At 53.5% G+C, this 24,192-nt stretch overlaps 1 protein-coding gene across 1 annotated transcript in view; it reads left to right on the top strand.

Annotated features, from left to right (window-relative positions):
• The window catches only part of LOC144951269 (potassium channel subfamily T member 1-like), an 81,649-nt gene extending 58,643 nt beyond the window's left edge, over positions 1-23,006 (top strand). The window contains exons 20-30 of the mRNA XM_078881431.1: positions 10,210-10,382; positions 11,607-11,678; positions 12,060-12,194; positions 12,880-12,991; positions 13,491-13,592; positions 14,163-14,246; positions 14,802-14,930; positions 15,742-15,765; positions 16,348-16,834; positions 17,658-17,742; positions 18,765-23,006. Coding sequence (XP_078737557.1) covers positions 10,210-10,382; positions 11,607-11,678; positions 12,060-12,194; positions 12,880-12,991; positions 13,491-13,592; positions 14,163-14,246; positions 14,802-14,930; positions 15,742-15,765; positions 16,348-16,834; positions 17,658-17,742; positions 18,765-18,858 — 1,497 coding nt within the window. The 3' untranslated portion in view covers positions 18,859-23,006. The remainder of the gene's footprint in view (positions 1-10,209; positions 10,383-11,606; positions 11,679-12,059; positions 12,195-12,879; positions 12,992-13,490; positions 13,593-14,162; positions 14,247-14,801; positions 14,931-15,741; positions 15,766-16,347; positions 16,835-17,657; positions 17,743-18,764) is intronic.
• Positions 23,007-24,192: the final 1,186 nt, after the last annotated feature.

Genomic DNA, 24,192 nt, shown 5'->3' with positions numbered 1-24,192 from the left:
CTGCGCTGCTCTCTGCGTTGCTCTCTGCGTTGCTCTCTGTGCTGCTCTCTGTGCTGCTCTCTGTGCTGCTCTCTGTGCTGCTCTCTGTGTTGCTCTCTGTGTTGCTCTCTGTGTTGCTCTCTGCGCTGCTCTCTGTGTTGCTCTCTGCGTTGCTCTCTGTGCTGCTCTCTGTGCTGCTCTCTGCGTTGCTCTCTGCATTGCTCTCTGTGCTGCTCTCTGTGTTGCTCTCTGTGTTGCTCTCTGCGTTGCTCTCTGTGCTGCTCTCTGTGCTGCTCTCTGTGTTGCTCTCTGCGCTGCTCTCTGCGTTGCTCTCTGCGTTGCTCTCTGCGTTGCTCTCTGCGTTGCTCTCTGTGCTGCTCTCTGTGCTGCTCTCTGCGTTGCTCTCTGTGCTGCTCTCTGTGCTGCTCTCTGTGTTGCTCTCTGCGCTGCTCTCTGCGCTGCTCTCTGCGTTGCTCTCTGCGTTGCTCTCTGCGTTGCTCTCTGTGCTGCTCTCTGTGCTGCTCTCTGCGTTGCTCTCTGCGCTGCTCTCTGTGTTGCTTTCTGTGCTGCTCTCTGTGCTGCTCTCTGTGTTGCTCTCTGTGCTGCTCTCTGTGTTGCTCTCTGCGTTGCTCTCTGTGCTGCTCTCTGTGCTGCTCTCTGTGTTGCTCTCTGTGTTGCTCTCTGCGCTGCTCTCTGTGTTGCTCTCTGCGTTGCTCTCTGTGTTGCTCTCTGTGTTGCTCTCTGTGTTGCTCTCTGCGTTGCTCTCTGTGTTGCTCTCTGCGTTGCTCTCTGCGCTGCTCTCTGTGTTGCTCTCTGCGTTGCTCTCTGCGTTGCTCTCTGTGTTGCTCTCTGCGTTGCTCTCTGTGTTGCTCTCTGTGTTGCTCTCTGTGTTGCTCTCTGTGTTGCTCTCTGTGTTGCTCTCTGCGTTGCTCTCTGTGTTGCTCTCTGCGTTGCTCTCTGTGTTGCTCTCTGCGTTGCTCTCTGTGTTGCTCTCTGCGCTGCTCTCTGTGTTGCTCTCTGCGTTGCTCTCTGTGTTGCTCTCTGTGTTGCTCTCTGTGTTGCTCTCTGTGTTGCTCTCTGCGCTGCTCTCTGTGTTGCTCTCTGCGTTGCTCTCTGTGTTGCTCTCTGCGTTGCTCTCTGTGTTGCTCTCTGTGTTGCTCTCTGTGTTGCTCTCTGTGTTGCTCTCTGCGCTGCGCTCTGTGTTGCTCTCTGCGCTGCTCTCTGTTTTGCTCTCTGTGTTGCTCTCTGCGTTGCTCTCTGTGTTGCTCTCTGCGTTGCTCTCTGTGTTGCTCTCTGTGTTGCTCTCTGCGTTGCTCTCTGTGTTGCTCTCTGCGTTGCTCTCTGTGTTGCTATCTGTGTTGCTCTCTGTGCTGCTCTCTGTGCTGCTCTCTGCGTTGCTCTCTGTGCTGCTCTCTGTGTTGCTCTCTGCGTTGCTCTCTGCGTTGCTCTCTGTGTTGCTCTCTGTGCTGCTCTCTGTGTTGCTCTCTGCGTTGCTCTCTGTGCTGCTCTCTGCGTTGCTCTCTGTGCTGCTCTTTGCGTTGCTTTCTGTGTTGCTCTCTGTGCTGCTCTCTGTGCTGCTCTCTGCGTTGCTCTCTGTGCTGCTCTCTGCGTTGCTCTCTGTGTTGCTCTCTGCGTTGCTCTCTGTGCTGCTCTCTGCGTTGCTCTCTGTGCTGCTCTCTGCGTTGCTCTCTGCGTTGCTCTCTGCGTTGCTCTCTGTGCTGCTCTCTGCGTTGCTCTCTGCGTTGCTCTCTGCGTTAATCTCTGTGTTGCTCTCTGTGTTGCTCTCTGTGTTGCTCTCTGTGCTGCTCTCTGTGTTGCTCTCTGTGTTGCTCTCTGTGCTGCTCTCTGTGTTGCTCTCTGTGTTGCTCTCTGTGCTGCTCTCTGTGCTGCTCTCTGTGTTGCTCTCTGCGTTGCTCTCTGCGCTGCTCTCTGTGTTGCTCTCTGTGCTGCTCTCTGTGCTGCTCTCTGTGTTGCTCTCTGTGTTGCTCTCTGTGCTGCTCTCTGTGTTGCTCTCTGTGTTGCTCTCTGCGTTGCTCTCTGTGCTGCTCTCTGCGTTGCTCTCTGCGTTGCTCTCTGTGCTGCTCTCTGTGCTGCTCTCTGTGCTGCTCTCTGTGCTGCTCTCTGCGCTGCTCTCTGTGTTGCTCTCTGTGTTGCTCTCTGTGTTGCTCTCTGTGTTGCTCTCTGTGCTGCTCTCTGTGCTGCTCTCTGTGCTGCTCTCTGTGCTGCTCTCTGCGCTGCTCTCTGTGTTGCTCTCTGTGTTGCTCTCTGTGTTGCTCTCTGTGTTGCTCTCTGTGCTGCTCTCTGCGCTGCTCTCTGTGTTGCTCTCTGTGTTGCTCTCTGTGTTGCTCTCTGCGTTGCTCTCTGTGCTGCTCTCTGTGTTGCTCTCTGTGCTGCTCTCTGTGCTGCTCTCTGCGCTGCTCTCTGTGTTGCTCTCTGCGTTGCTCTCTGTGCTGCTCTCTGTGTTGCTCTCTGCGTTGCTCTCTGAGCTGCTCTCTGTGTTGCTCTCTGTGCTGCTCTCTGTGCTGCTCTCTGCGCTGCTCTCTGTGTTGCTCTCTGTGCTGCTCTCTGTGCTGCTCTCTGTGCTGCTCTCTGCGCTGCTCTCTGTGTTGCTCTCTGTGTTGCTCTCTGTGCTGCTCTCTGTGTTGCTCTCTGTGCTGCTCTCTGTGCTGCTCTCTGTGCTGCTCTCTGCGTTGCTCTCTGCGTTGCTCTCTGTGTTGCTCTCTGTGTTGCTCTCTGTGTTGCTCTCTGTGCTGCTCTCTGTGTTGCTCTCTGTGTTGCTCTCTGTGTTGCTCTCTGTGTTGCTCTCTGTGTTGCTCTCTGTGTTGCTCTCTGTGCTGCTCTCTGTGTTGCTCTCTGCGTTGCTCTCTGTGCTGCTCTCTGTGCTGCTCTCTGCGTTGCTCTCTGTGTTGCTCTCTGTGTTGCTCTCTGTGCTGCTCTCTGTGCTGCTCTCTGTGTTGCTCTCTGTGCTGCTCTCTGTGTTGCTCTCTGCGCTGCTCTCTGTGTTGCTCTCTGTGTTGCTCTCTGTGCTGCTCTCTGTGCTGCTCTCTGTGTTGCTCTCTGTGTTGCTCTCTGCGCTGCTCTCTGTGTTGCTCTCTGTGCTGCTCTCTGTGCTGCTCTCTGTGTTGCTCTCTGTGTTGCTCTCTGTGCTGCTCTCTGTGTTGCTCTCTGTGCTGCTCTCTGCGCTGCTCTCTGTGTTGCTCTCTGTGTTGCTCTCTGTGTTGCTCTCTGCGCTGCTCTCTGTGTTGCTCTCTGTGTTGCTCTCTGCGTTGCTCTCTGCGCTGCTCTCTGCGCTGCTCTCTGTGTTGCTCTCTGTGTTGCTCTCTGTGTTGCTCTCTGTGTTGCTCTCTGTGCTGCTCTCTGTGCTGCTCTCTGTGCTGCTCTCTGTGCTGCTCTCTGTGTTGCTCTCTGTGCTGCTCTCTGTGTTGCTTTCTGTGTTGCTCTCTGTGCTGCTCTCTGTGCTGCTCTCTGTGTTGCTCTCTGTGTTGCTCTCTGCGTTGCTCTCTGTGTTGCTCTCTGTGTTGCTCTCTGTGCTGCTCTCTGTGCTGCTCTCTGTGTTGCTCTCTGCGCTGCTCTCTGTGTTGCTCTCTGCGTTGCTCTCTGTGCTGCTCTCTGTGTTGCTCTCTGCGTTGCTCTCTGCGTTGCTCTCTGTGCTGCTCTCTGTGCTGCTCTCTGTGTTGCTCTCTGCGTTGCTCTCTGCGTTGCTCTCTGTGCTGCTCTCTGTGCTGCTCTCTGTGTTGCTCTCTGCGCTGCTCTCTGTGTTGCTCTCTGCGTTGCTCTCTGTGCTGCTCTCTGTGTTGCTCTCTGTGTTGCTCTCTGTGCTGCTCTCTGTGTTGCTCTCTGCGCTGCTCTCTGTGTTGCTCTCTGTGTTGCTCTCTGCGTTGCTCTCTGTGCTGCTCTCTGTGTTGCTCTCTGTGTTGCTCTCTGCGTTGCTCTCTGCGTTGCTCTCTGTGCTGCTCTCTGTGTTGCTCTCTGTGTTGCTTTCTGTGTTGCTCTCTGTGCTGCTCTCTGTGTTGCTCTCTGTGTTGCTATCTGTGTTGCTCTCTGCGTTGCTCTCTGTGCTGCTCTCTGTGTTGCTATCTGTGTTGCTCTCTGTGTTGCTCTCTGTGTTGCTCTCTGCGTTGCTCTCTGCGTTGCTCTCTGTGCTGCTCTCTGTGTTGCTCTCTGTGTTGCTTTCTGTGTTGCTCTCTGTGCTGCTCTCTGTGTTGCTCTCTGTGTTGCTTTCTGTGTTGCTCTCTGCGTTGCTCTCTGTGCTGCTCTCTGTGTTGCTATCTGTGTTGCTCTCTGTGTTGCTCTCTGTGTTGCTCTCTGCGTTGCTCTCTGCGTTGCTCTCTGCGCTGCTCTCTGTGTTGCTCTCTGTGTTGCTCTCTGCGTTGCTCTCTGCGTTGCTCTCTGTGCTGCTCGCTGTGTTGCTCTCTGTGTTGCTTTCTGTGTTGCTCTCTGCGTTGCTCTCTGTGTTGCTCTCTGCGTTGCTCTCTGCGTTGCTCTCTGTGTTGCTCTCTGTGTTGCTCTCTGTGTTGCTCTCTGTGTTGCTCTCTGTGTTGCTCTCTGTGTTGCTTTCTGTGTTGCTCTCTGCGTTGCTCTCTGTGTTGCTCTCTGTGTTGCTCTCTGTGTTGCTCTCTGTGTTGCTCTTTGTGCTGCTCTCTGTGTTGCTCTCTGTGTTGCTCTCTGTGCTGCTCTCTGTGTTTCTTTTTGTGTTGCTCTCTGTGCTGCTCTCTGTGCTGCTCTCTGTGTTGCTCTCTGTGTTGCTCTCTGTGTTGCTCTCTGTGTTGCTTTTTGTGTTGCTCTCTGTGCTGCTCTCTGTGCTGCTCTCTGTGTTGCTCTCTGTGTTGCTCTCTGTGTTGCTCTCTGTGTTGCTTTTTGTGTTGCTCTCTGTGCTGCTCTCTGTGCTGCTCTCTGTGCTGCTCTCTGTGCTGCTCTCTGTGTTGCTCTCTGCGCTGCTCTCTGTGTTGCTTTTTGTGTTGCTCTCTGTGCTGCTCTCTGTGTTGCTCTCTGTGTTGCTCTCTGTGTTGCTTTTTGTGTTGCTCTCTGTGCTGCTCTCTGTGCTGCTCTCTGTGTTGTTCTCTGTGTTGCTCTCTGTGCTGCTCTCTGTGCTGCTCTCTGTGTTGCTCTCTGTGTTGCTCTCTGTGCTGCTCTCTGTGTTGCTCTCTGTGTTGCTCTCTGTGCTGCTCTCTGTGTTGCTTTTTGTGTTGCTCTCTGTGCTGCTCTCTGTGCTGCTCTCTGTGTTGCTCTCTGTGTTGCTCTCTGTGCTGCTCTCTGTGTTGCTTTTTGTGTTGCTCTCTGTGTTGCTCTCTGTGTTGCTCTCTGTGTTGCTCTCTGTGTTGCTCTCTGTGTTGCTCTCTGTGTTGCTCTCTGTGTTGCTCTCTGTGCTGCTCTCTGTGTTGCTCTCTGCGTTGCTCTCTGTGCTGCTCTCTGTGCTGCTCTCTGCGTTGCTCTCTGCGTTGCTCTCTGTGCTGCTCTCTGTGTTGCTCTCTGCGCTGCTCTCTGCGCTGCTCTCTGTGTTGCTCTCTGTGCTGCTCTCTGTGTTGCTCTCTACGTTGCTCTCTACGTTGCTCTCTGCGTTGCTCTCTGCGTTGCTCTCTGTGCTGCTCTCTGTGCTGCTCTCTGCGTTGCTCTCTGTGCTGCTCTCTGTGCTGCTCTGTGCTGCTCTCTGCGCTGCTCTCTGTGTTGCTCTCTGTGCTGCTCTGTGTTGCTCTCTGTGCTGCTCTCTGTGCTGCTCTCTGCGCTGCTCTCTGTGTTGCTCTCTGTGCTGCTCTCTGTGTTGCTCTCTGTGCTGCTCTCTGCGTTGCTCTCTGTGCTGCTCTCTGTGTTGCTCTCTGTGCTGCTCTCTGTGTTGCTCTCTGTGCTGCTCTCTGTGTTGCTCTCTGTGCTGCTCTCTGTGTTGCTCTCTGTGCTGCTCTCTGTGTTGCTCTCTGTGCTGCTCTCTGTGTTGCTCTCTGTGCTGCTCTCTGTGCTGCTCTCTGTGTTGCTCTCTGTGCTGCTCTCTGTGTTGCTCTCTGTGCTGCTCTCTGCGTTGCTCTCTGTGCTGCTCTCTGTGTTGCTCTCTGTGCTGCTCTCTGCGTTGCTCTCTGTGCTGCTCTCTGTGTTGCTCTCTGTGCTGCTCTCTGTGTTGCTCTCTGTGCTGCTCTCTGTGTTGCTCTCTGTGCTGCTCTCTGTGTTGCTCTCTGTGCTGCTCTCTGTGCTGCTCTCTGTGTTGCTCTCTGTGCTGCTCTCTGTGTTGCTCTCTGTGCTGCTCTCTGTGTTGCTCTCTGTGCTGCTCTCTGTGCTGCTCTCTGTGTTGCTCTCTGTGCTGCTCTCTGCGCTGCTCTCTGTGCTGCTCTCTGTGTTGCTCTCTACGTTGCTCTCTGTGCTGCTCTCTGCGTTGCTCTCTGCGTTGCTCTCTGTGCTGCTCTCTGTACTGCTCTCTGCGTTGCTCTCTGTGCTGCTCTCTGTGCTGCTCTCTGCGCTGCTCTCTGTGCTGCTCTCTGTGTTGCTCTCTGTGCTGCTCTCTGTGTTGCTCTCTGCGTTGCTCTCTGCGTTGCTCTCTGTGCTGCTCTCTGTGCTGCTCTCTGTGTTGCTCTCTGCGTTGCTCTCTGCGTTGCTCTCTGTGCTGCTCTCTGTGCTGCTCTCTGTGTTGCTCTCTGCGCTGCTCTCTGTGTTGCTCTCTGCGTTGCTCTCTGTGCTGCTCTCTGTGTTGCTCTCTGTGTTGCTCTCTGTGCTGCTCTCTGTGTTGCTCTCTGCGCTGCTCTCTGTGTTGCTCTCTGTGTTGCTCTCTGCGTTGCTCTCTGTGCTGCTCTCTGTGTTGCTCTCTGTGTTGCTCTCTGCGTTGCTCTCTGCGTTGCTCTCTGTGCTGCTCTCTGTGTTGCTCTCTGTGTTGCTTTCTGTGTTGCTCTCTGTGCTGCTCTCTGTGTTGCTCTCTGTGTTGCTATCTGTGTTGCTCTCTGCGTTGCTCTCTGTGCTGCTCTCTGTGTTGCTATCTGTGTTGCTCTCTGTGTTGCTCTCTGTGTTGCTCTCTGCGTTGCTCTCTGCGTTGCTCTCTGTGCTGCTCTCTGTGTTGCTCTCTGTGTTGCTTTCTGTGTTGCTCTCTGTGCTGCTCTCTGTGTTGCTCTCTGTGTTGCTTTCTGTGTTGCTCTCTGCGTTGCTCTCTGTGCTGCTCTCTGTGTTGCTATCTGTGTTGCTCTCTGTGTTGCTCTCTGTGTTGCTCTCTGCGTTGCTCTCTGCGTTGCTCTCTGCGCTGCTCTCTGTGTTGCTCTCTGTGTTGCTCTCTGCGTTGCTCTCTGCGTTGCTCTCTGTGCTGCTCGCTGTGTTGCTCTCTGTGTTGCTTTCTGTGTTGCTCTCTGCGTTGCTCTCTGTGTTGCTCTCTGCGTTGCTCTCTGCGTTGCTCTCTGTGTTGCTCTCTGTGTTGCTCTCTGTGTTGCTCTCTGTGTTGCTCTCTGTGTTGCTCTCTGTGTTGCTTTCTGTGTTGCTCTCTGCGTTGCTCTCTGTGTTGCTCTCTGTGTTGCTCTCTGTGTTGCTCTCTGTGTTGCTCTTTGTGCTGCTCTCTGTGTTGCTCTCTGTGTTGCTCTCTGTGCTGCTCTCTGTGTTTCTTTTTGTGTTGCTCTCTGTGCTGCTCTCTGTGCTGCTCTCTGTGTTGCTCTCTGTGTTGCTCTCTGTGTTGCTCTCTGTGTTGCTTTTTGTGTTGCTCTCTGTGCTGCTCTCTGTGCTGCTCTCTGTGTTGCTCTCTGTGTTGCTCTCTGTGTTGCTCTCTGTGTTGCTTTTTGTGTTGCTCTCTGTGCTGCTCTCTGTGCTGCTCTCTGTGCTGCTCTCTGTGCTGCTCTCTGTGTTGCTCTCTGCGCTGCTCTCTGTGTTGCTTTTTGTGTTGCTCTCTGTGCTGCTCTCTGTGTTGCTCTCTGTGTTGCTCTCTGTGTTGCTTTTTGTGTTGCTCTCTGTGCTGCTCTCTGTGCTGCTCTCTGTGTTGTTCTCTGTGTTGCTCTCTGTGCTGCTCTCTGTGCTGCTCTCTGTGTTGCTCTCTGTGTTGCTCTCTGTGCTGCTCTCTGTGTTGCTCTCTGTGTTGCTCTCTGTGCTGCTCTCTGTGTTGCTTTTTGTGTTGCTCTCTGTGCTGCTCTCTGTGCTGCTCTCTGTGTTGCTCTCTGTGTTGCTCTCTGTGCTGCTCTCTGTGTTGCTTTTTGTGTTGCTCTCTGTGTTGCTCTCTGTGTTGCTCTCTGTGTTGCTCTCTGTGTTGCTCTCTGTGTTGCTCTCTGTGTTGCTCTCTGTGTTGCTCTCTGTGCTGCTCTCTGTGTTGCTCTCTGCGTTGCTCTCTGTGCTGCTCTCTGTGCTGCTCTCTGCGTTGCTCTCTGCGTTGCTCTCTGTGCTGCTCTCTGTGTTGCTCTCTGCGCTGCTCTCTGCGCTGCTCTCTGTGTTGCTCTCTGTGCTGCTCTCTGTGTTGCTCTCTACGTTGCTCTCTACGTTGCTCTCTGCGTTGCTCTCTGCGTTGCTCTCTGTGCTGCTCTCTGTGCTGCTCTCTGCGTTGCTCTCTGTGCTGCTCTCTGTGCTGCTCTGTGCTGCTCTCTGCGCTGCTCTCTGTGTTGCTCTCTGTGCTGCTCTGTGTTGCTCTCTGTGCTGCTCTCTGTGCTGCTCTCTGCGCTGCTCTCTGTGTTGCTCTCTGTGCTGCTCTCTGTGTTGCTCTCTGTGCTGCTCTCTGCGTTGCTCTCTGTGCTGCTCTCTGTGTTGCTCTCTGTGCTGCTCTCTGTGTTGCTCTCTGTGCTGCTCTCTGTGTTGCTCTCTGTGCTGCTCTCTGTGTTGCTCTCTGTGCTGCTCTCTGTGTTGCTCTCTGTGCTGCTCTCTGTGTTGCTCTCTGTGCTGCTCTCTGTGCTGCTCTCTGTGTTGCTCTCTGTGCTGCTCTCTGTGTTGCTCTATGTGCTGCTCTCTGCGTTGCTCTCTGTGCTGCTCTCTGTGTTGCTCTCTGTGCTGCTCTCTGCGTTGCTCTCTGTGCTGCTCTCTGTGTTGCTCTCTGTGCTGCTCTCTGTGTTGCTCTCTGTGCTGCTCTCTGTGTTGCTCTCTGTGCTGCTCTCTGTGTTGCTCTCTGTGCTGCTCTCTGTGCTGCTCTCTGTGTTGCTCTCTGTGCTGCTCTCTGTGTTGCTCTCTGTGCTGCTCTCTGTGTTGCTCTCTGTGCTGCTCTCTGTGCTGCTCTCTGTGTTGCTCTCTGTGCTGCTCTCTGCGCTGCTCTCTGTGCTGCTCTCTGTGTTGCTCTCTACGTTGCTCTCTGTGCTGCTCTCTGCGTTGCTCTCTGCGTTGCTCTCTGTGCTGCTCTCTGTACTGCTCTCTGCGTTGCTCTCTGTGCTGCTCTCTGTGCTGCTCTCTGCGCTGCTCTCTGTGCTGCTCTCTGTGTTGCTCTCTGTGCTGCTCTCTGTGTTGCTCTCTACGTTGCTCTCTGTGTTGCTCTCTGTGCTGCTCTCTGCGCTGCTCTCTGCGCTGCTCTCTGTGTTGCTCTCTGTGCTGCTCTCTGTGCTGCTCTCTGTGCTGCTCTCTGTGCTGCTCTCTGTGCTGCTCTCTGTGCTGCTCTCTGTGTTGCTCTCTGCGTTGCTCTCTGTGCTGCTCTCTGTGCTGCTCTCTGTGTTGCTCTCTGTGCTGCTCTCTGCGCTGCTCTCTGTGCTGCTCTCTGCGCTGCTCTCTGTGTTGCTCTCTGTGCTGCTCTCTGTGTTGCTCTCTGTGTTGCTCTCTGTGCTGCTCTCTGTGTTGCTCTCTGTGCTGCTCTCTGTGCTGCTCTCTGTGTTGCTCTCTGTGCTGCTCTCTGCGCTGCTCTCTGTGCTGCTCTCTGCGCTGCTCTCTGTGCTGCTCTCTGTGCTGCTCTCTGTGTTGCTCTCTGTGCTGCTCTCTGTGCTGCTCTCTGTGCTGCTCTCTGTGCTGCTCTCTGTGTTGCTCTCTGTGCTGCTCTCTGTGCTGCTCTCTGTGCTGCTCTCTGTGCTGCTCTCTGTGCTGCTCTCTGTGCTGCTCTCTGCGTTGCTCTCTGCGTTGCTCTCTGTGCTGCTCTCTGTGCTGCTCTCTGTGCTGCTCTCTGTGCTGCTCTCTGTGTTGCTCTCTACGTTGCTCTCTGTGCTGCTCTCTGTGCTGCTCTCTGCGTTGCTCTCTGTGTTGCTCTCTGTGCTGCTCTCTGTGCTGCTCTCTGTGCTGCTCTCTGTGCTGCTCTCTGCGTTGCTCTCTGCGTTGCTCTCTGCGCTGCTCTCTGTGCTGCTCTCTGTGTTTCTCTCTGTGCTGCTCTCTGTGCACGTGCGTCAGGCGTGCGAACACAACAGCCACGAAGACGCTCAGGCCTACAACTTCAAGAACAAACTGATCATCGTGTCGGCGGAGACCGCCGGTAACGGCCTCTACAACTTCATCGTGCCTCTCCGGGCCTACTACAGGCCACGCCGCGAGCTCAACCCGATCATCCTCCTGCTCGACAACCCGTGAGCATCGCTGGACGTTTCGCTGATCAAAAATAAAATCGTTCGCATCTGCGGTGGCTAAGAGATGTTAACTACATCGCCGGGTATGCAGGAGGTCGTCGGTTCGATCCCGACTCTGATGCCTGCTGTATATTTGGAGTTTGCGTGTCTCTCTCTCATCATCACCACAGTGGCTAAGAGATGTTAACTACATCGCCTGGTATGCAGGAGGTCGTGGGTTCGATCCCAACCCTGATGCCTGCTTTATATTTGGAATGTGTGTGTCTCTCTCTCCCCGTGGTCACGTGGATGTTTTCTCATTATCCTCCGGGTTTTCCCTCCATATTTAGAATCAACATCACGTGTAGCTGCTATAAATTTCCACGTGATAATCCCCTTCGTTGCGCTATCATTTGTGGCCAGGTCGCTTCTGAAAAAGGGCTGTGTAGCTCAGTGGGCCATACCTGGTGCGATAAAAAGTTTAGTTTAATTTGTAATCGTCATCATCACCATCATCGTCGTCAGTTTGGCTGAGGTTGAAACCGTGTTGCTGCTGCTGTCACATATTTGGTGTAGCATCGAGAGGAGCTCACAAATTCTTGAAAGATCTGGACAAAGTCCCATCGGTGAGCTCCTCCGGCAGGCAAAAGCTGCGTTGGCTGGGTCATGTAGCCCGCATGTCTAGCCACCGCATGCCTTAACAGCTTTTGTTCAGCCGGATTGAGAATAGAGCTTGATGATACAGCACTCGCTTATTCGCTCCGGTCACTCGCTCGCTCACTGGCAGTCAGTCGCATCCTTATCGCTCTTCTGTCGATACGACCGTGGTTCGCGGGATTCCTCACCAGCTGTGTTGAGGGCTCGTTCTAGCAGACACCGGCTGCTTTGTCTCATCTACACCGCGTTCAACCACCACCACCACCAGCACCACCACCACCACACTGCAGGTTACAACGTCACAACTCGCTCGCTCACTCACCCACCCACCCTCCCGCCCACTCGCTCGCCAGTTCACCAATATCTTACGATAATGACCTCCGCTCAGTTCAAGCAGTGCGTCAACACTCGTTTGCAACACATCCTCAACGGCGCTGCTTGTTGCTGGCCACTTTACCATTTTGGGCCTTTGGGCCTGTGCTCAGCAAACCGTGATATACCAAAAAAAAACTCTACGAGAATCTGTTCTTCTCATCGTCATGTTGATGTTGCCTGGTTGTTGGTCTGTGTTTCATTTGTTCCTGCTAGGCCCGAGTCGAGCTTTCTGGAGGCGATTTGCTACTTCCCAATGGTCTACTACATGGTGGGCTCCATTGACAAGTAAGCTACCGGCGTCACACACACACACACGCGCGGTGAGCGAGCGGAGACGCCCATGGGTGACGCAGTGAGCGAGACCCGTGTGGGTGACGCGGCAATGCCCGCGTCATCACCGTGTACCCACCGACGTCACACACACGTGGTGAAACGAGTCATCAGCCCCGCCCCTGGCCCTGCTTGGCCCCGAGCCAAATTTAGGTGACGCGTTGCGATCCGGCTACAGGGTCCGGACGGGAAAGAGGAGGCCCGAGTGGGAAAATCACCGGTGCCGAGGGGGCGACACGCTGGCTCGGCTCGGCTGTGCCGGTGGAAAAAACGTCTCTCTTGCTCTCTCTCACCCGACTCCTTTCTCTGACCGGCGGTCTGTCGGCGACCCGGCAGCCTGGACACGTTGCTGCAGTGCGGCATCATCCGCGCGGACAACATCGTCGTGGTGGACAAGGAGAGCACGATGAGCGCCGAGGAGGAGTACATGGCCGACGCCAAGACCATCGTCAACGTGCAGACCATGTTCCGGTGGGTGGGGGGGGGGGGGGGCCTGGCCAGCGGCCGCGATGACTCTGACATCATCATCGTCATCTTCTTCATCATCATCATTGTCATCGTTGACATCACCAAGATTATTGTCGACATTATCGACGTCTCATCTCCATCGACATCATCGTTATTGACATTATTGCCGTCATTATCATCGACATCATCATTATCGACATTATCATCGTCGTCGACGTCATTATCATCGATATCATCATCATTGAAATCATCAATGTCTCGTCATCTTCATCGACATCATTATTATTATCAACGTCTCATCGACATCATTATTATCGACATTATCATACTCATCATACTCATTATCATCAACATCATCATCGACATCATCATCGATATCATTGACATCTCGTCGCCTTCATCGACATCATCATTATCCACATTATCATTGTCTTCATTATCATCGACATCATCATTATCATCATTAATATCTCATCGTCATCAACATCATTATTATCGACATCATAATGTATGTATGTTGAACCGTAGATAGCCAACCGGGCTAATCCTCGTAATAAACATCATCATTGGCATGATCGGTGGCGGCGTTCTCATGTTCGTGATTGGGCTCGTTTCTTGCCATTGAGTTATAGAGAACCATGAGAGTGGTGGCCCCAATGGAGTGTTGTTGTTTCCCTGTTCACTGCAGGCTCTTCCCCGGGCTGAACATCATCACCGAGCTCACACACCCGGCGAACATGCGCTTCATGCAGTTCCGGGCCAAGGACAGCTACTCGCTGGCTCTCGCCAAGCTGGAGAAGGTGGGCGCTGCTGGCGGTGGCGGCGGTGATGGTCGTGGTGGTGACGGGGGTGGTGGTGATGATGGTGGTGGTGGAGATGATGATGATGGTGGTAGAGGTCCAGGTGGTGATGGTGGTGGCGGTGGTGGTGATGGTCGTGGTGGTGGCTGTGGTGGTGGTATTTGTTTCACTCGTATTTTATTTTTTCAAGAATCCCGAGCCCCTTGCAGCTATTTGGGCCCATACACTGTTGCTAAGCGTTAAGCAACGTTGCTTAACGCTTAGCACCACCCCACTAAGCACGGTAACATTGGGCCAACGTGAGCCCAAACGTGAGCCCAACGTTGGCCCGACGTTAGCCCAACGTGAGCCCGACGTTGGGGCAAGATTAGCCCAACGTTGGCCCGACGTTGGCCCGACGTTGACCCAACGTTGGCCCGACCATTGCACGTCTAGTGGGACCCACCACCGATGCCGACCGTTATTCTGCGCATGTTCTCTTTCCGTTTGCTTTTCCCAGCAAGAGCGCGAGAAGGGCTCGAACCTGCCCTACATGTTCCGCCTCCCGTTCGCCGCGGGCCGCGTGTTCAGCGTCAGCATGCTGGACACGCTGCTCTACCAGGTGACCCATCGCGGACGACCTTTCTGCAAAAAAAAACAAAAGATTTTTGTACCCTTTCATTTGGCGATAATCTCCCCGTCTCTCTTTCTAAACCGGCTCGAGCCTCCCGTACACCACGTGACTGCTGTGCGTGCCCCCTGCCCCAACTAATTCTGAACCCCTCCCCTCAAGCCCACAACCCCCGCCCACTCTGAAAACAGACACTGCCCGCTCCGTGCAGCTAACTGCTGCTGCTCGCTCCTTCTCTCTTGTCCCTCTCTTCCCTCCTCTCATCATCATCATTGGTGTTGGTGGTGGCGGTGGCGGTGGTGATGACGGTGGTGGTAGTGACGGTGATGGTGGTGGTGACAGTGGTGGTGATGGTGACGGCAGCGGTGGTGGCGATGGTGGTGGCGGTGGTGGTGGTGGTGGTGATGGTGGCGGCGGTGGTGGTGGTGATGGTGGTGGCGATGGTGATGGTGGTGGTAACTGTAGTGGTGATGGCGGCGCTGGCGGTGGTGGTGGCGGCGGTGGCATCAACCGCCTTGGGCACTCTGACTTCTCGACTGCGACCCTGTTTGTTTGTCACAGTCGTACGTGAAGGACTTCATGATCCCAATCATGAGGCTGCTGTTGGGCCTGGATACTACGCCCGGATCCGGCTATCTCTGCGCCGTACGTATTGACCCCTACGGCATCGCGTCCTCACGTCGGCTCCCTTAGATTTCTTCCCCGTAAAAAAAAAACCCCGCATAATCCAGCAGCGGATTGAGAAAGATCTGCAGATTATTATTACTTCCCCGTTATTTCCACATCGGCAGACTTTGTCGCGTACCGTTCGCCGTCGTTCATGCCGCAAGGCGCAGGGAAAAACGTCGACCGCAGTGACCCCCGCGCCGTGGGAATGTGGAATTTCTGCCGCCAGTGTTCAGCAGGAACGGCGGCCCACGCACGCTCGTTCGCTCGCTCGTTCGCTCGCTATGACGCTCGCTCACTCTGACGCTCGCTTCCACGCTCGTTCTCACGTACACTCACTCGCACACGCGCTCGCTCTCGCGCACACTCGCTCGCTCTCACGCACGCACACTCGCTCGCTCTCACGCACGCACACTCGCTCGCTCGCTCGCTCTCACGCACGCACACTCGCTCGCTCTCACGCACGCTCGCTCATTCCCATGTGCGCTCGCTCGCTACCACGCACGACCCGAGGGAGGTGGCGTCTGTTGTCAGGTGCGCGTGACAGAGGGCGACCTGTGGATCCGCACATACGGGCGGCTCTACCAGAAGCTGTGCTCCTCCTCGGGAGAGATCCCCATCGGCATCTTCCGCACCGAGTCGCACGACTTCCCCATGGCCGAGGCAGGTGCACCCGTGATGCTGGCCACCACCACCATGATGACGGCGACGATGTCGATGATTGTGACTGTGATGGTGGCGATGGTGATGGTGGTCATCAATCAGGACGATGTTTGTGGTGATGATGGTGACGACGACGATGATGATGATGAATCAGGACAATGTTGGTAATGGTGATGATGGTGGTGGTGATGATGAATCACGACATTGTTGATGGTATTGATGGTGACGACGATGATGGTGGTGATGATGGTGGTGATGACGAATCAGGACGATGTTGATGGTGATGATGGTGACGATGACGATGATGATGGTGGCAATGGCAATAGTGGTGATGAATCAGTACGATGTTGATGGTGATGATGGTGATGATGGTGACGACGGTGGTGATGATGAATGATGAAGAGTATAACGATGGTGAAAGTGACGATCTATGTACCGTATGTTGAACTTCTTTCGCACCGTATGTAGCCAACCGTGCTAATCGGAGATACGGGCGAAGGACAACAAACTAGACACAAAAATCAGTTCTACGACGACGAGGATGGTGATGATGTCGAGTACGTGACAACTTGATTCGATCGCCTCCGTCGGGTCCTGGAGGGCTGCCGTGAAACATTCGACGTGTGACCTGCTGCGGACGATCATACCCAAAGCAAAACGAATTTACGATTCAGACCAAGAGAATGACCCCATGGACTCGACGAGACTCCCACAGGCTGCTGCTGCTGCTACCATCTCGCAGACTAAGCTGGCGAAGTTGACGTCCTGTCGACGTTCGTGATTTGTTGTTGTTGTTGTTTTTATTTCGCAGTCCCAGATGATGATGAAGTCAAACGTAAGTGATCTCCCTTCTTACCTATGCCCTCGCCCTTCCAACGGTCGGTCCGGGCGAGGCGGTCGCGTGAATCGACGAAGCGTCTAAGCCAGGCGGCGCGCGGCGGCGACGCTCGCGCCTCGCAGCAACAGGGAGCCTGGGTTCGACTCCCGAGGCCAAGACGCCTCTCTCCGCGTGGAGTTTGTGCATTCTGCCCCTGTTCTGCAGAGTGAGCGTGTGGGGAGCCGTAGTGTAGCGGGTGGCGCACTGTTGCTGCGAGCCCGGCGAACCGGGTTCGATTCCCGCTCACAGCCACTGCTAGCGACGGTTATCTGCAACAGTCCTGAGCCACGCCTAGGTCGACTCAGCCTCAAATAAGTACCTGGTGCGGTGTGTGTGGACCAGAGCATCACTTGAAAGAAGGGGTCTCAGAGATAGCTCTGTGACATCCGCTTCCGTGGGCCGGTCTGTGTGGACCAGAGCGTCACTTGAAAGAAGGGATTTCAGAGGTAGCCCACCTCCCATCACTCCGTGTCTACCCCCCACATCTCCCCCCACCACGGCTGCCCTCTTCCCCGCTCACCCACCGCCCCCTTCCCGTAGTCCCGGGCGTCCATGGGCGGCTACGACACGTTCGACAGGGGCGGCGGAGACCACCCTCAGGATTCGCTGCTGAATCTCGGCGGCGGCGGCGGTGGCTGCCGCCGGTTCAGCCTCCCGGTGCCGACCCTCCCGTGCGAGCGCTCGCTGCCCTGCTCGCCGGCCTCCGAGCCCCCCTCCGACGTGCCGCTGCTGCGCCGCAAGAGCCTGCAGTGGGCCCGCCGCTTCACGCGCTGCAGCCCGCGCGTCAGCGTCTCCAGCCTCGGGGGCGGCAGCGGCGGCGGCGCCGGCGGCGGCGGCGCCGGCGGCGGGGGGGGCGGAGGAGCGGGGGGCGGCGGCGGCGCCGGCGGCCGGCCGGGGCCGTCTCGCCGCGCCGCCGACTGCATCAACTGGCAGCGCATGGCGCTGTTCCGGCGCTCGGAGAGGCAGGAGCTGGGCGAGCTGGTGCGCGGGCGCATGCGCCACTTGGGCCTGCCCACGCAGGGATACGGTAGGGGTGGGCGTGGAGGGGGTGGCAGGTGCCGCACAAATGGCATTTCTGTAGTTAGATTTGTGATTAAATGTCCGTCCGGTTTTTGAACGAGCGCCGTCTTTGCCAAATCGGTTTTATCTACAGATACGCTTTAGGCGTGGCGGATGCGAGTGTCATCGGTTTTCTGACCGCACGCGTGTTGTGTGATTGTAGCCAGGGAAGGTCATTGCGTCACGCGCTTTCAGATGCGCTTTTTGGACCGTCTGGAACGCTCCTCCTCCTGATATTAGGAAGCAAAATGGAGCTGTTAATTTTTGAATCTTAAAGATTTGACAAACTGCTTTTTGTGTTTGCTTTGTTGTTCTTCGCCTGCACCTCCGATTAGTAGCACGGTCGGCTACGTATGGTGTGCTAAAAGTTCAACATACAAACAAATGTTGCAGTGATAAAACTACTCGTGGCAGGCTCGTGTTCAGTGAACTGCAGTCAAAGAACATTGAAGTGAATCTCTCTACTCGTGTTTGAAGCACGTCAGCGGTTAGCGCACCGCACTACGAACCTGGAGACCTGAGTTCGATTCCCAGCCAGGGCTAATATCGGTGGTGATCATCTCAGCCGGTCCTGGGCCTCCTCTCGGCCCACTCATCCCGACTGTGTACGTTTTATGGTGCCGTTTTGTCCAAACTTGGCCAAATGTGGACTGTGACGAGCCGGCGAGTAACCGCCCGCTCATTGCCAAGCCACACAAGCCTCTAAGCTCGCCAGCAGCGATTATGCTGCCATGTGGCGCCGGTCGTGAATTATGCATCCGGCTCGAACGTACGCTGCCGTGTCGCTTCAGATGAGATGGGAGACAACGAGAACATGCTGTCGTACGTGCTCGTCAACCCGCCGCCCGACACGCCGCTGGAGCTCAACGACATCGTGTGAGTGGCGGCGTTCTGCCTACCCCCCCCCCAACCTCTTGCGGGGCCCACGCCCGAGAGCCGATGACGCGGCCCACGGAGCGGAACGGTTCCCGTCTCTCGATTCGCCACCCGCCCACACGGCTCGCCGCCTCGCGCGGCGTCGTGCAGCTCAAGTTGATGCAGAGCGATGGCTGTTGTCTTACATCGAGGTGGTTTAGTGAGCCAGGGTCGTTGCGTACAGGCATCGTGGAGTGGAGTGCATCGCTGCTGTAATAAACCCTCCCTCCCTTGCCTCTGCATCCCTCCTTCCCCTCCTTCTCCTCGTTTGTAAAATCGGGCCTTGAGTCAACGTTAATATTCTCCCAGGGTGGTGACCACGGTCTCTTCGCACACCGACCGGGGAGTTTTTACATTTTACATTTGTGCGTCAAGCCTCTGCATCTACCGCTGCCATGGTTTGTGTGCGGATGCGGTTAGGGTTGTCGCCCCAAAGCTTTGCAGAAGATTGAATCATTGTTGTCTTGATTCAGAATCGATTTTACAGTTAGTGCCTGACCAATTTGATCTGACCAAATTTGAAATGATCTGACCAAATCTGTGTGTTAAGACCCTCCGCCACCCAACATAGCCAAATAAATCTTATTGTCACGTGGTGTACAAGCGTTAAACCGTGCACCAATTCTCACTTTGGCTCACTCACTGGTGGTAACTTGGATAATTATCACAAGCAAAGTTAGATCAATAGGTTATATGAAGTTGATCTTCTGAAACTGCGTCAGGTTAATCAAAATAAGCTTGGAAAGCCAGTCGTTACAAGTTTGTAATTATTTTGTGGAAAGAGAGGAAGACCTACCAGAGAAAGCCTTGATGACATAAGAGATTGGTGCCAGTAGAATGTGGCTACTACTTCAGCATATTGCCACAAGGCAGAGAAAAGCGGAAACAAAATGACGATATGTGAAGGGGACACCCACCTATGGGCTATCTGCCCCATGGATCGTGATGCCGATGATTAATTATTTTGTTTTCTTTCGTTTTAGCTACGTGATCCGGCCCGACCCTCTGACCTCCGTGGCTCAGGATCTTTCGCAACGCGATTCAAGCGCCCTGGACGCAGGTGACACCAAGCTGTGACCAAGATGGAAGCTGAGGAAGAGGGGAGGGCGAAACAAGACGCGACAACCACGCCCTGACGCTCGCCGTGTCCGTACTGAGCCACAATCCCGGCAACGTGGGTTGTCCAGTTGATCCCTGACCCGAAGTCGTCATTCCCGCCTTGAGAGTAAATGAGCACATGGCAGCGACGTTGTCAATGTCGGCGTTGGCGAGACAACCTAGGTTACGAGCGTTGCGTATTCATAAACATGCTCACTTAGGGTGCGTAGAACCCCTCTTAACGATGGTAATTGGTTCAACGGAACCAGTTGTTAAGCGATTTGGTCGTTGAGCGAGTATAGTAAATACACGTGAAAGGCTTAATTCGTTCCAATAGCATCGAAAGTTACCCCTTTTTCACCAAAAAAAACGTACTTCATTGTATTTAAACAGTGGATAATAAAACGTAGATATACTAACAACATTATAAACACGTAATATTACTGTACCTACAACAGCCCGTCGTTAACAGGGGAATGGTCAGTAAGCGAACACATTGGGCTCTATGGAGGCACTACACTACTATATACTACACTACTATACACTACACTACTATACACTACAATACTATACATAACATTACTATGCACGACACTATACACTACACTATACACTACACTAATATACACTACACTACTATACACTACACTACTATACACTACACTTTATACTCCGATACTATACACTACACTATACACTACACATTGGGCTGGTCGTGAAGAGGGTTCCCTACTGTGTTGCTGGCCACATCATCCACTTCCAGTTTCACACCCCCACCCACTGTCCCCTCCCCCGTCCGCCCCAAGTTTTATTTTTTGTCTGAAGATTAAAAAAACCCTCCTGAGTTAAAGATGCGAGCGGTAGGTGGCGCCACCTGAGCAGTGAGGCGGAGCTACGTGGAGCTGTGGGCGTGGCCAGCAGCTGAGTGGGCGTGGCAATGTAAAAATAAGGTTGGAGGGGCTTACAGCTCCCCACGTGTGTCCAAATTAAGCCCCCCCCCCAACCAGCCCCGCCCCCCCAACTCTTCCAAGTGGCTTCCGTGGCAGGATTGTGTGTTCGTTTGTGACGTGCATTTAAAAATGATGCATATATCTAAACAACAGGAAAGCTTTCAGTTTCGTTAAATTTTCTAAGCAAGCCAACTTTACATCCGACATATTTTGTTTTAGAAATGTGTGATCGGCAGTAGTAATTTCTCATTACCGTTGGCGAAAATGCGAATTGGGTCAAATACCGCAACAATATACTAAATACAATTTGTGTGATATAATACTGCTCGACAAATCATATTAATCACCCAGTACATAAGTTACGGACGTGCATGCCGTCATCCGTCCATTCCGTGTGGGATTTAGTGTCACTCCCTAATATACGTGAGCTTCCTTCACATGCTCCAGTTCCCTCCAAAATGCGCTTATTTCATCCATACCTGTCAACCCCTTATCAGTGCCTACCTTATTACAGACCAATTCAGACTGTATTGGTCACCCCGTGCCCTTATAAATCTCAACGTTCATCCTACAAAGTCCCATCATAAGGGAGAAACACAAACAGACAAAATAGTTTTGCCCGTATTGAAACGGCTGTACGCCGTATGGGCCTGAAAACTCAATGTCCCTGTACAGGAATACAGGGTAAACCGTATGGGTCGACAGGTACGTTAATATATCGAGGGCCGGAGAGCTAGGCTAATTGTTGGCAGTGGTGGCTTACTACCTGTGCGTGGTGGGCTACCAGTTGACCTTGAATAATATTTACATCTCATTTCAAGGTTGTGGTCCTGGTGAGACGACGTGCGCTCATCAGTTCCACTGCAAAATTTCGAAGAAAAGAGATCGGCAGGCAATTCATATCGCACAAACCACTCGCATAGAGATGCACAGATTCAAATAGAGACCCACAGATTCCCATACAGACCCACAGACTAAAATATATTTACGTAAACACAGACTTGTATAGGGAATCTACAGACCCACATAGAGACATGGACACATTAAAGTATTCGAAATAGAGATATTACATCTAAAATAAATATTTTACATAGAATAAAGAAACCCAATTAACCAAAAAAGTAGCAAATGTCATAAGAAAAAGGTTAGAAATGTATAACGTTGTTGTGAAGTTAAGTGTGTGCACGTAGGAGATGAATTTTCACGCGTCGATTTGCTGTGAATATTATCGTAGCTTGACTTACGCCTTTGCTTAGATGTTACCTGGATCGGTCAGCCTCACATTGTGATATTAGCCGGGGGCGGTGGTGGTGGCGGCGGCGGCGGTGGCGGCGGCGGTGTTGGTGGCGGTGTTGGTGGCGGTGGTGGTGGCGGTGGCTACGCTGCTGCTGCTGCACGTGGCTGCCTGCAGTGATCGAGCGCTGTGGAGGCAGCAGCAGAGAGGGTTGGTGGATCACCGCAGGCAGAGGCGATGTGTGACACCTCCCTTCCCGTGGGGGTCGAGGAGTAGCCGTACCCTGGCTCTGCCAGAAGATGGCGGCACAGCAAAAATGTGGACTCCATCTCATACCTGTCAATCCTTTATCAGTGCCCTGCCTCATTACAGACAAATTCAGACCTTATTGGTCACCCTGTTGCCCTTATAAATCTCAACGTTCATTCTACAAAGTACCATCACAAGGGAGAAACACAAACAAATAGACCAAAACATGCCCATATTGAAACATATTTATGCCGTATGGACTTGCAAACTCAATTTCCCTCTACAAGAATACGGAGTACACAATATGGGTTGACAGGTATGATGCCATCTGTTCTGTCTATATGGGATAGAGTGTTTCCCAAATACAGACGGGAAACACTCATCTATGTGTAAACACTCATTAATTGGCCGATAACACCTTGATATATAGAGGGCAAAGCTTGGATAATTGTTGGCACCGGTTTACCATGTGGCTTGGCTCCTTCCTGCCCTTCACACTCATCTCGTCGTTCCTTCCGGCGCCTCTGAGTCATTCTCTCTCGCTCTCTTCCTCTGCGAGGCCAGAAGAGGCCCAGCAGGTGGGCGACAGAGAGGCGGAGAGTTCTGTCGTGGGGGTGATTCCCCATTTTATATTCGTTTCGCTGGGGCTCATTGCCCAACCCCGCTATGCCACTGGATTGAGGCGATTGGCCATACTCATACCTTCGTGGAAATGAACCAGACGGCGTAAGTTAAGACGACTTTCCAATTTCATACCAGGAGGGGCCTTCCATGCGAGCCGTAGCTACTCGCCGCGTGGTGGCCGGGGCTAAGATGCCTTCCTGATATCGCGATGATCGTCAAAACCGTGAAAATCGGCATGTTATTGTTAAAAAGTGACAACGCGCGCGAACGTACCGACCATTTGGCCTTGTCCGCATCTGCGGCACTCCAAGCTCTGCTACTTGGATGTGATTCTATGCTTTATTACCTTGAATCAACAGGAGATTTCAACCTCTGCAGGCCCTACCAATTCCTTGCTAGGCCCCACCATACTTAACTTCTTAGACTCCCTCCCCCCTTCCTTAAACATCGCCTCTTGAGGCTCTGCGCCTTTCCTTTTTAGGCCACGCCTCTTTTTGCGTGAGCCCCGCCTCTTTCTGTTTAGGCTCCGCCTCTTTCAGTGCAGGTCCCACCTCCTTCCTTCGGCGGGAGTCAGTGGGCGTGGTAGGCATTGGGGAGGGTCACGACACCGCCAAGAATCCCTCTCAAGAGCAGCGAGGTGACAACGGATTGCGTGCAGCCCGCAAACTTACAGCTCTTCCATTCCGTCTCGACGACCTCGCCTTCAAGTTTAAGCGGCGTGACTTAGCATTTATATATTTAGAATGCCGTATGTGCCAGTGGGCTGCGGTAGACATGTTCATGTAAACAGTAGTTTTGTGGGTTTTTTTAATTTCCGCAGCCAATATTATTCGCAACTGTTTTATTTTTATTTTTTTGGGGGGTGGGGGGGGGAGTCTGGCGAACTTTAATCACCCGGCGATATTTTCCTGTCACCACGAGGCCCTCTCCACCGGGTTTGGCGATGGAGGGTTATATTTTCGGAAATTTCGCCTAAGCTTATTTGGTAGCGGCCTAACTTTTGACGTTAGTTTCGGATTAACGCAGTACCGTATACCTGTGTTCGTATTAAGGGGCCGTCCATAAATGACGTCACGTACCTCGGGGAGGGGGGGTCAGACATTTGTGACGATGTGTGACGAGGGGGGAGGGGGGTTTGAGAAATGTGACGTCACATAAAAATGCGCAACTTTAAATAAATATAGACAACACGTTCTACTTAATCAAATAGACGTTTAAAAAAAAAAATTCTCCTACAACATCAGAGTGCAGCACCACATTAAATACGCACTACAATGGCAATAGTTTAAAGCGAATTGAAGCATGTTTTATTTTCAAAATGGAAATATGGTTTTGGGGGGGGGGGCAGAGCTTTGTGACGTCATATTTGAAAGGGGGGGCCTGACTTTTTGTGACGCCGTGTGACGAGAGGGGGGGGGTCAAAATCGTCCAAAATCGCGTGACGTCATTTATGGACGGCCCCTAAGCCGTCTCGTGCATTCTAAATCGTAGTTAAATCACTGTTAACCCTCGGCTCACGAAATCGTGCTTTAGGGATGGCTGAACCGCAGCATATCTGTTGCAGACTTTTGTCGCGGGCAAACTTTCTTGTCCGTGCGATCGTGAGTGATGGTCGTCTCGTGGATGATGATGATGGTGGTGGTTTATTGACGATTTCTTTCAAATATATCACACAAGCGTTTGTACATTTCTTATTTCTCCGCTTCTCTTTCTCACACACGCGCGCCTTTAGTTTCAGACTCCTACAACGAAGGGAGCCGCAAGTTAAAGTTTCTTGAGGATAGAAAGCAGTGCGTCGTGTTTGCTGGAATGATTCCTGCACACGTGCAAGATGGCCGCCTCCTCGCTCGCTGTGGATTGCGAGCGAGGAGGCGACCCGAGTGGCGAATGTGTGAGGGAATGAGTGTGTGAGGGAGTGTGGAAGGAAATTAGTGTGTGAGGGAGTGTTGATGGAAATTAGTGTGTGTTAGGGGTTAGGGGGTGAGTGTTTGAGGGAATGAGTGAGTGAGTGGGGGAGTGTGTGAGAAAATGAGTGTGTGAGGGGTTAGGGGGTGAGTGTGTGAATGAGTGTGTGTGGGGGAGTGTGTGAGGGGTTAGGGGGTGATAATGGTCGTGGTGGAGTCCCAGCACTGCGGCCTGATGCCCCGAAGAGCCTCGGTTTCGCCTGGCTCGGCGGCAGGGTTCGGCTCGCCGTGGTCCGGCCGGAACTCGAGCTCCGAGGCCGGGGCCGCTTCGGGCTCGGAGGATGAGGGATGA

The sequence above is a fragment of the Lampetra fluviatilis genome, chromosome 61 (assembly GCF_964198595.1).
Source record: "Lampetra fluviatilis chromosome 61, kcLamFluv1.1, whole genome shotgun sequence".
NCBI classification, from domain to species: Eukaryota; Metazoa; Chordata; class Hyperoartia; order Petromyzontiformes; family Petromyzontidae; genus Lampetra; species Lampetra fluviatilis.
The sequence above is the reverse complement of the archived record's forward strand: the minus strand, read 5'-3'. Positions and strand labels throughout refer to the sequence as shown.